The following is an 11,585-nucleotide window of genomic DNA, read 5'->3' as shown; positions in this document are numbered from 1 at the left end:
ACTCAACCATATTCGGTTCGTATCAACGATTCTTCGAAGTGGCCGTCATACAAATACGTACTTATCTACTCATCGATTCTTATTTTGATGGATCTGTCAAATCACGGATGAGTGCACAAACGCCCTTATTTGAACTATCAAATTGGTGGTAAAAATGTATTGCAGGCCCAATGAAATTTAAAGTACTAATTCTTGATGTAATTACTAATTAGAATTATTAAGTAGGTACTTTCTATATCCATGAGCAGGCCCTACGTGATCAGGATCATTATACATTTTAAAACAATTAATTTATCATTAATAATTAATTTAGACTTTAGATACCGGTGCACCTAGTACCTATATAGTTATCTTATTTTGTAATCTATAAAATTGGATAGTCAATTTCTAACTACCGTTAACCATGTAGATAGCGACGACCAACGTACTAACTAAACGTCTTTTTAACGAAACGAACATCTATTTTTTATTCAGATACAAGTTAGTCCTTGACTGCAATCTCACCTGATGGTAAGTGGTGATGCAGTCTAAGATGGAAGCGGGCTAATCTGGAAGAAGTATGGGAGTTTAATTACATAGGTAATTAATAGGAATAGTCCGCGACAGGTTGAGATGGCAATCGGAGTATGAGGCGGGTGTGCATGGCGTTCCCTCCCCGATTACCATTTCGACCTCTAGCGTACCTACTTTAGATAGGTACTTAAAAGATCTGACTAAGTATCTTAATTATTCTTTAATTGTATTCGTTAAAAATAAGTATGGCCCTCTATTATATGAAAAATGTGTCAAAGCCTTGTCTAATCACGATTGTAAGTACAAAATGTTCCATTTAATAAAGCCAAACTAATAAAAAAATCAAGGTCCATAGCGGTTAGATGTTGCCACGTTTTGAGATAACCCCGCGAACTTTCGCGTGAATTTATTATAATTAAGTAGGTAGGTATAATTGTGACTTTATGAAGTGCGCATACTCTTTTTAGGGTTCCGTACCCAAAGAGCTATCATGCACTCATCCGATCCGAATCCGTGAAAATACGGTTACAAAAAATATTTACCTACGTCATAATTTATGTCATAGGCTACCATACAAATAGTTCTATGACTACTTCGGATTTCGGAACGTATTTTCTCAGACTCGGATCGGATGAGTGCAGCACCGCCCGAAGGGTGCCAACGGGACCTACTAAGCCTCCGCTGTCCGTTCGTCTGTCTGTCAGCGGGCTGTAGCCTGTATCTCGTGAACCGTACTAGGTAGAGAGTTGAAATTTTTTACAGAATGTGTATTTCTGTTGCCGCTATGACAACAAAATTAATAAAAATTTCAAAATTTGCCGCCATGAAAATTAAAAAGTATCAAAAAGTGTTATTTCTTAAACGATGATTCTTGTACGGAACCCTGCGTGTGTGACTGATATTTTATCACACTTTACCGCGCGTCTATTCCATCTCATCGTGATCCAACTAGATTTTTGTATGAGCAAGTAAACTATGCCTATTGCTTAGTAGATAGCAAATATTTTGGATAAAGTTGAACGACACACTATCGGGCATTAGGGTTTGCTTGTGATAAGTCAGTGATTCAGGCAATGACCTCGTTTCATCACAAGCCCAGGCTGAAGAGACGGATGTTCCAAATAAATTGGGGTAAGCTAACATAGAGTTCATCTCAGGATTACCGAGAAAATTGTTCACTTTAATATAATTATTAATTGCTAAATTAGGTTTTAAGACCTCACTGGCGGGCGCAGTGTTGAGCACTGTGGTCTTATAAGTGGCAGGTCCCAGGTTCGATTCCCGGCAGAGGCCATTTCGGTTTAAATAAATAAATAACCTTTTATTTGGGACCATAGCGCACAGTACAAAACAGAACAACACCAGACAAACGTACATAAACAAAACAAAAAACACAACAAAATAAAGACATTTATTTCTCAATAAAGGACACAATAGTTCACTTAAATATCGAGAATTACAACTGTTTTACATTACAATCACAATGGTAGGTATAATATCTAAGTGGGTAAGTTGGGAATTTTAAATTTCTAAATTGTCTCTGGTTTAGTCTGGTGGGAGGCTACGGCTGTGGCTAGTTACCAACCCATCGACAAAGCAGTGCTTGTGCCTGCAAGCGATTTAGCGTTCCGGTACGATGACGTGTAGAAACCTTTGGGTATGGGTTTAATAAAACTGTCATGCCCGTTCCAAGTTAGTCCGCTTCTATCTTAGACTGTCACTTACCAAAAGGTGAAATCGCAGTCAAGGGCTAACTTAAATGAAAAAAAGCTTCCCAATAGCTAAGGATGCAATCACATAAGCTACCTACCTAAGCTGATTAATAGTTCCATGGATGCAATTCCACGACAGGTCGAGATGGCAATCGGGGCAGGCAGGCACGCCACCCGCGCTCGCCCACAGCGGGTTAGCGCGAGGGCTGTGCGGGTGTGCGGAGCGTTCCATCCCCGATTGCCATCTCGAGCTGACGCGTACTGATGGTTGAGGTCGTGAAAGAAAATAAAACTAGGTAGTTCATTCAGTCACAGATCGATTTTATTTCATAACTTAATTCCTGTAATATTTACATAGTTTATCGATTGTGTATAAAATTATAAATGCATTCACACGTTTGTTCCCGCATTGTTATTTGTACATTATAATAAAAATTACATTAAAATTATTGCACATAAATTAAAATTCATGAAGAAAATCGGTGTACATGTTTTTTTAAATAAAATGGTCTTAGGTGTTCAGCTTAATTTTCTTACATAGGAAAATGAAGCTTAAACACCTAAGATAGCTAGATATTATAATTATTTGATTCCAATCTCACGGCGGCCGTGGCGTTTCAATTAAGGGCCCATATAAAAAATGTGAATTTTAGAAATTTTATTTTGAAAACTACAAATGCAATAACGTTATGAATTGAGATTGAAGATTAGGAGAGGAGGGGAGATATTGAAATTAGGGTTTCAACTCTGAAGAGTTGAATATTGATAGTATCAATTTTTTTATTTATCCACTTGCTTGCATGTTAGATATAATCAACAAATAAAATTGTACCTATAATAATATGATAAAGTCCATTTTACTATTGGTGTTTCAGAAAGAAAAAATATTTCATGAAACATTTTTTTTTTCAAAATAAAATTAATAGTTTCGTAGATCTTCAGTTATACTTATTTAAATAATCAAATTGGTTCCATACTAATTAATTGAGATACCTACTTATTGAAAAATACTCTAAAAATATACTTATCCATTTGTATTTTTGTAAAAACCTATTAATTCTATAAAATATATCACATTTATTTAATAATTAATGAAAAAATATAAATACTTTACATACAAATCTAAAACTACTGCTCTAAATTCTTTGTAAAAAATCGTCTTTTCGTCTTTTTTGATTAGACTAGGTACCTGTCAATTCCTCAATATAATCAATTTATTGGTTTTTCAATCATTCAATTCCAAATGTGATTTTGATTGCAATTTTTTATGTAACTAGGTACCCTGCACAATTTTACTTTCACTCATTGTCTTTTACAAAATTCAGAAACAATTGTTTAAATTACCTAAGCCTAGCATCACTCTAGTGACATTTTGTTACCGTGATAAAAAGTCACTTTCACGTCAAGTTCTAGGCTAATTGGTCTATAACACAGAATTCTAAAATAAGGTTATAGAAATGTTATCTGCTGTCTTTTATGTAGACAGCAGGGACATCGAGTTTTATTTCAAAAATATCTCTAGAGATATAATTAATTGACTTTGATTTGGAATATTTAAATATTCTGTTTCTACAATAACGTGCAAGGGTGAAACACTACAGATCAGTGCGACGACAATTTTATGCTCCTTTAACAGTTCTATACTTATTTTGATTTCTGTGTTCTATAACCATTATCACATATTACTCTCCCATAACTTTAAATAATTGTCTATCACTTCCTCGAACCACTTTTTTTTCTTCGCATCTTTGAATGCAGGCGATAATGTCTTTAATTCTAATTGTAATAAAGCTTCATTTCCTAGTAAAGAGTCTAAGTTTCTCAGTAGAGTCGGTTCCCCGTGTAGTTTCAGTAAACTTGGGTACGAGAATATGTAGTAGTGTACCCTCAGGCGTTTCATCGCCCAACTTTCTACAGTTTTGTTACCACTGGCCACCTGAAAATTTAGAAAAAAATATAGATAAGTAACTTGACTTGAAGATTTATTCAAATAAAAGAACATATTTTGATACCTAACAATTTTCTAAATTTTGTAAATCTTATGCAAAAAATAATATTCTCTCTAATTTATCTCACTAGCGGAATCAAGTTTATTTTTTTCATTAGAGAGCTTATGCTTAAAAATAAAGAGATGAAACGTATAATTATGTATTGAAGAAAAAAGTTTGTCACAGGATGAAATGTTCAAAGATTTCATGAAAAATGAATTTTTAATGAGTAATAGAAGTAGGTAATTCATGAATTTGATACTAATGACATGCCTGCATATGAATATAAAACATATTTTTAATAAATAAAAAATATATACGACGGGCATGATTTGTATACTTGTGCGTCACCCTTTTACTTTCTCTTTTTATGGCAAAGTCAATAAAGAATTTCCTTTTCTTAAAAAAATGTTGTTATAGGTATTTATAACTTTTGAACTCTAATACAAGTGGGATAAGATTGTTTTTACCTTAATTTGTCCAATATGCTTGGCCTGCCAGGGTGAAAAGTACCCTTCCAACTCCTTAGCAGTGATATCTGCCACTCCCTTGCTTTTAAGCCTTTCTTTGATCATAGAGTATGCGGTTCTAGAGAACACAAACACCTGGAGTGAGAGCATAGACAAGATTCACGATTTTATTTTTTAGATGTTTAAAAATGGGGCTTGTTTCTTTTTTTATTCATATTCTGTTAGGGCGTGCACGCACATGCTTGGCGGTCAACGATGGATCGAAGGTACAACCTCTTTTCTATTTCTTAATACGAAACTTTGACTTTTGTAAGATAATTAATTTTTAGTGTTCTAAAATAATAATTATTTTATACGAAATTGATTTACTTAAGTAATTTGGAAACATATGATTTGTAACCAATGATACAGTGAATGTGCTTTGAAATAATTTGAATGTACAAGATGCAAAAATGTTCATGCACAAATGATGTGAAGTCGTCAATGATCGTGAATAGAAATAGTAAAGAAGATGGAAAGCTTTTAGAAAACCAATGGATTTTTTAAATTAAGACTTATCATTGCGCTACAACTTAGCATTTTGAACGAGATTTTTTAAATCTGGACACTGGAGGTTTAAGATAATAAAAAAATCTACTTATATGACCCCGGATTATTCTAAGTAGGTAAATTACCTAGAATAATCATTCTAAGTACCTAATTTAATTCTTTACAAACTTATTAAAAGCAAGTTTGTCGGAGAAGCTGGGAAGTTTAAAAAAAAAAAATTGATTTCTGTAAAAGCTTTCATGAAAATACTCGGTATCCACCTAAATGTCATCTGTTTAGATGAAACTTAGTTAGGTACTTCCTAGCAGACTTGGTTCTGTTTGAATATGATTGAAAAAATACAACCTGGGTGACATTTTTTTAAAATTCACGACGATAGTATTGCCCTCGTCAATCTTTATGACCGCTCTGAACTACGCAGTGAGTACAACCAACCAATAAACGAGCTTTAACTTGCTCATAGTTAGGTGCAGGGGGCTATGTTTCACTAATAACTACGCATCGAAACGGGGCCATAACGAATTAAAAATGCGAAAAAGATAGATTTATTCACTGTAGTGTACAAGAAACAGATGACATTATAGAAATGTTGGCAGCAACATGATAAATCTGAGTACCTAGGTAAATCGTTTTAAAATTGAACTTTGTTATAAACGAAAAGTAATTTCAATAGGTACGTATTTTGGAAATTGTAATTGATCACATAATAAAAAAGACTACAGAATAAATTCCGTTTAAAATTAGAACTAGATATATGAAGCAGTTTTCGGTTTTTTTTCTAGACGATATCCAATCATGTTTCTATTTCGACGCGATTTCTGTTCAAAGACCCCAAAAAGCACATGTTGAAATATCAAAGTTATAGTAGGTACCTAGATATAGTTTTAAAATAAAAATCTTTCAAAAGTTGCAAATTTTTTCATATTATGGGTCCTTAACACGGCCATTAAGATTGGCGACTGTGAAATTCCTTTTGAGCTACGCATCCTTAAAAACACCGAGCAAGTGCGAGTCGGACTCGTACTATTGCACAAGAAATAACACTTTTTAATTTTTTTTCTGACATGTCGAACAAAATCACGGTTTCCGGATTTTTCCCTTTAAGTACTTGTGCTAAAAACATTACTACCTTTTATGATTCAAGGTTAACGGAAAGTATAGCTTTTCATTTCCTTGACGTTTTGACAGACAGACATACAACGAAATGATCTAATAAGGGTTGCTTTATTTCTCTGAAGATACGGAACCCTAGACCCTATAAAGCAAACAGAACCAATCCACAGACGAGCAACGATCCAAACCTTGATCACGCCAACATGCTCGGCGAACAGCGGCGAGAAGTAGTTGTTCATCTCGTCCGGCGGGATGTCGGCCACGCCGTGTGCCTTTACGCGCTCTTTCACGCGCATGTACACGCCCCGCGAGAACACGAAAACCTGGGTCACACTTAGTGTCATGCGTCATGACTCACGAGTCATGACGCATGAATCATGACAAACAGTCAGCAAGATGACTTGCTAAATAGGGATACTGCATGCAAAATAAATTATTTCTTCACCATCATCACCCGTCGAGCCCGGATTTTCCGACTAGGAGGCCTGTAGAATCCAGGTCGACTGCGTATAGTAAACCAGCTACAGTACGTGGCCGAAAGTAATGTAGATCGAAGAAGGAGATAGCAGATTTGTAGAGCGCTGTCCCTGTCGATGAAACCGACATAACATCATATAGGTATGAGTGACAGAGACAATGCTCTAAAAGCCAAAATGTCATTCTAAAGGCCGATGTACATTACTTTCGCCCGCGTACTGTAAGTGACCACGTCACGCGCCTTCACGCGCAAATACTCGCCCCACGAGAACACGAATACCTGATCATAATGTCATGACAGAAGGTCTGCATTTGGTCTGCAAGCCGACTGCAAAGGTGCAGTTGAGATGCAGTTCTATTGCATTGGACATAACTGCGTCAGCGAACAGCTGCAACTGCTCCGAGCGGTCAGCAGCACGAAGAAATTTCATCGTGCGGTCAAGCAGTTGCTAGGCATACACTGACTTCTCAAACTGTCGACTGCTTTCGCGCAATTACCCTCTCCACACGCGTCGCGCGCGCCTCCCGCCCGCCTGGCTAGTTGCAGTTGAAACCCATTGCTGCAGCAGTTATCAATGGCAGCTTCAAGCTGTTGACAATGACTGCTTGAGCTGCCCGTGTAAGGCCGGCCCAATATGCACACGAACACTATGCAGTCGGCTTGTAGAAATTATTGGAGTGACCCATTCGTTGCGTTTGATATTACCTTATTACTTAGATGACTCAAGGCATAATATCAGTATTCAGTATAATTTCAATATCAAGTAAAGTGTAAACGTGACAAAGTTTCGTAAACTGTCGGCCACTTTGTAAACAACGTCACATTGGCTTTCGCGTTGTTTCTCATGCGATTCTATATATACCTACATGAGTGTCTAGATTAGATAAATACTTGCCTAATAGTTAATTGATTAACACCTAACTCCAAGCCTTGTGCAACGCTCAGGGTCAGGGAAAACCGCAAACTTCAAACCCCAGTGACCGCAGACCCTACTCGTTGCACTATTGCCATACCTACCAACTCTTATGACAACATTTACGCTTATTTGGAAATGCAATGGGAAATATTTGTCATATTTAACGTGACCAGTTCTTTCAAAAAAATAAAAAAATTGTACCTATTCCAAATCCCGGTGAGGTAGCCAACCTGACGTAAATAAAGCAAATTATTTTTTGCGGGCTCATATACCGGGAAAGTACTGGTGTGTAACCAGAACGCTAGCAAAACTGTTGTGTTATTGTTATACTACCTAAGTACAATCCAATACCAATAACCACTTGCCTCAGTTTTAGTGATTTAGTATTTTTCAAACCCGTAATGTAGAGCGTGCAAAACTTGGGTCAATTCCCCACCTACGATGCGGCATTGACTCCGAGTAGCCTATTTCCGCAACATACGTTGACCTCTAGCGTCAGTCAGATGTTTTATTTGCAATATATCGTGAACATTTACAAAATATAGATTTTTTTATATTTTATTTGTGGTATCATATTATCAGTAATCATCAGTACCTGTATATTGCAATTTTTACTGAGTACTTATCTACTCATAGATAAAAATCAATGAACAATGACAATATATCAAAGATAAAGAACTGTGTAATATAAGTAGCTAAACGTATTCCGTTTTCACGTGATATGTGAAACGAAGACGGAAATGTTTTACAAACTACCCGCGTGTATTGTAAACAAGGTCACGTTGGTGCTAACAACTGTTTCTCACGTGATTTTGCACGTTTTCCTTTTTAAATTGTGTAGATATCATTTTTATACTACCTAACAAGAAATAGGAACCCGGCTGCAAAATTTTAAACAAGATTAATTTTTAATACAAAAAAATACAAATCTCTTGGCTTTGCAAACATTAGAAAATATTTTGGTTATATTGAAAAACGGAAAACAATCTTAAAGAAATCGTGTATAGTCATTAGTGTGAGAATAAAATCCCTAACTACCCTCACCTGGTATAGCGAGTTACCCGTGATGTACGATGCTATGTAGTGCGAGCCGTATTTGCGCACGAAGTCTGCTATGGATACTGTGTCTCCTAAAGAGGTCTCGTCTATCGCTTCGTATACTACGTCTTCTACTGCTATGTTTGTGGGTAGGTCTTTTAGTTTTGCTGTTTCTCTGAACCTGGAATTGAGAAACAAAATAATTAATCAGTAAATATAGCTAACTTTGATCTACATAAGTACATAAGTAGATACTCGCAAATCCACACTAATTGTTGGGTTTGTCTGTGGTTTCTTAACATTAACATTAATAGTAAATTTAACGTTAATTATTATGGGTTATCTGGAGAACATCTAAGATTGCTTTGTTTTTAAAATGTTTTTAGTATGTAGTAAAGAAAGTAAATAAATGAATTAAATTAAATTAAATTAAATTTTGTATGTTTGTCTGTCCGGACTTATCTCCGAAAGACCGGACTACTACTTTATGTCCTAGTAAAGCACAGGATTTCTGCGGGATGAAAAAAACTAAAAACTTCGTAAACATTTAAGTTAGGTAGGTACATTAGACTTTTTGCACCAAGAATGACGTGGATATTAGATTGATCAACTGAAAGTATTACAAAAAATAACGTACCTAGATACCCTCACGAGAACATAGCAGTGGTCTCCATTGATAAAGGAGGAGTTGATGCCGAGATTGCGGGCCATTATATCCGTAGGCCAGCCCGCCGTGAAAGCCCGCCATGGTCGCTCTAACCTGAAATTCAGGCAAACACAGTGTAGGTACACAGTAACAAAAGTCGATGTCGATTGTCGAGGTAACGAAGCTCGAAGTCAACTGTGGAGGTAACGACGCTCGGTGTCGACTGCCGAGGTAACGAAAGTCGATGTTGACTGTCGAGGTATCGAAGCTCGAGGTCGACTGTCGAGGTAACGATGATCGATGTCGACTATCGAGGTAACGAAGGTCGATGTCGACTGTCGAGGTAACGAAGGTGGGTGTCGTCTGCTTACGTAACGAAGGTCGATGTCGATTGTCGAGGTAACGACGCTCGGTGTCGACTGCCGACGTAACGAAGGACGATGTCGATCGAGGTAACGAAGCTCGAGGTCGACTGTCGAGGTAATGACACTCGGTGTCGACTGTCCAGGTAACGAAAGTCGATGTCGACTGTCGAGGTAACAAAGCTCGAGGTCGACTGTCGAGGTAACGATGATCAATGTCGACTATCGAGGTAACGAAGGTCGATGTCAATTGTCGAGGTAACGACGCTCGGTGTCGACTGCCGACGTAACGAAGGACGATGTCGATTGTCGAGGTAACGAAGCTCGAGGTCGACTATCGAGGTAACGAAAGTCGATGTCGACTGTCGAGGTAACGAAGCTCGAGGTCGACTGTCGAGGTAACGATGATCGATGTCGACTATCGAGGTAACGAAGGTCGATGTCGACTGTCGAGGTAACGAAGGTCGGTGTCGTCTGCCTACGTAACGAAGGTCGATGTCGATTGTCGAGGTAACGACGCTCGGTGTCGACTGCCGAGGTAACGAAAGTCGATGTTGACTGTCGAGGTATCGAAGCTCGAGGTCGACTGTCGAGGTAACAAAGCTCGAGGTCGACTGTCGAGGTAACGATGATCAATGTCGACTATCGAGGTAACGAAGGTCGATGTCAATTGTCGAGGTAACGACGCTCGGTGTCGACTGCCGACGTAACGAAGGACGATGTCGATTGTCGAGGTAACGAAGCTCGAGGTCGACTATCGAGGTAACGAAAGTCGATGTCGACTGTCGAGGTAACGAAGCTCGAGGTCGACTGTCGAGGTAACGATGATCGATGTCGACTATCGAGGTAACGAAGGTCGATGTCGACTGTCGAGGTAACGAAGGTGGGTGTCGTCTGCTTACGTAACGAAGGTCGATGTCGATTGTCGAGGTAACGACGCTCGGTGTCGACTGCCGACGTAACGAAGGACGATGTCGATTGTCGAGGTAACGAAGCTCGAGGTCGACTGTCGAGGTAACGATGATCGATGTCGACTATCGAGGTAACGAAGGTCGATGTCGACTGTCGAGGTAACGAAGGTCGGTGTCGTCTGCCTACGTAACGAAGGTCGATGTCGATTGTCGAGGTAACGACGCTCGGTGTCGACTGCCGACGTAACGAAGGTCGATGTTGTAAGGGTGGTAAATTGGGCGGAATGGAAATATACCCGGATACGGAATAATCTACCACCTTACAAAGATTAGAGGAAAAAAATAATTTACTTTACTTGATCTATCTACCTAGTAAAGAATAGAAGCTAGCCGTCGACTCCCTTGTAATGTATATGAGGTGTTATAAATGAAATTTGCTAGATGTTAGGCAAAATTGTTTTTAATGTAACTTTTACCGGGGTCGCTTAATACATAATGATGGCTAATAATGCTTAGTTATACTAGCTTAATGCCAAGACTTAATTTAGATACATTAGAATGCCTTAGGTAGATAGTACATAAAATCTATGTTTTAAATTTAAGATGCCATTGGCATGGAATAGACAATGACACAGTAAAATTCATAAAATTGTTTCAAAATAAAAGCTCAGTAGTAAAGACAGGGTTCTTACTGTACACATACACTAAGAAGGTTCACTAAACTGTTCCAGGATACAAACATTTGCTTACTTGTAGGTGCGAAGAGTGCAAGGTAGCTGGACGGCATCGGCCAAGCTCCCAAAACTCGATTTAACTTGATTCTTCACAACCGAAATGTTTCATTACAAAGATTTTCACCAAGTCTTATCCATAGAATTAAGTTGCCAAC

General features: G+C 37.9%; 1 protein-coding gene across 3 annotated transcripts in view; it reads right to left on the bottom strand.

Moving 5' to 3' along the window:
- Positions 1-2,525: 2,525 nt before the first annotated feature.
- Positions 2,526-11,585, bottom strand: part of LOC117992986 (torso-like protein) — a 69,336-nt gene continuing 60,276 nt past the window's right edge. Inside the window, exons 4-8 of one of the 3 annotated variants that reach the window (XM_069506266.1) lie at positions 9,415-9,537; positions 8,784-8,958; positions 6,534-6,668; positions 4,684-4,818; positions 2,526-4,161 (exon numbers count right to left, since the gene is read on the bottom strand). In XM_069506266.1, coding sequence (XP_069362367.1) covers positions 3,901-4,161; positions 4,684-4,818; positions 6,534-6,668; positions 8,784-8,958; positions 9,415-9,537 — 829 coding nt within the window. In that variant the 3' untranslated portion in view covers positions 2,526-3,900. The remainder of the gene's footprint in view (positions 4,162-4,683; positions 4,819-6,533; positions 6,669-8,783; positions 8,959-9,414; positions 9,538-11,585) is intronic. The other 2 variants (XM_034980731.2, XM_034980730.2) reach the window with 2 other exon arrangements.

Source organism: Maniola hyperantus, chromosome 22 (genome assembly GCF_902806685.2).
Source record: "Maniola hyperantus chromosome 22, iAphHyp1.2, whole genome shotgun sequence".
In the NCBI taxonomy this organism is placed as follows: domain Eukaryota; kingdom Metazoa; phylum Arthropoda; class Insecta; order Lepidoptera; family Nymphalidae; genus Maniola; species Maniola hyperantus.
Note: the sequence above shows the minus strand (reverse complement) of the source record. Positions and strands in the feature narration are given on the sequence as shown.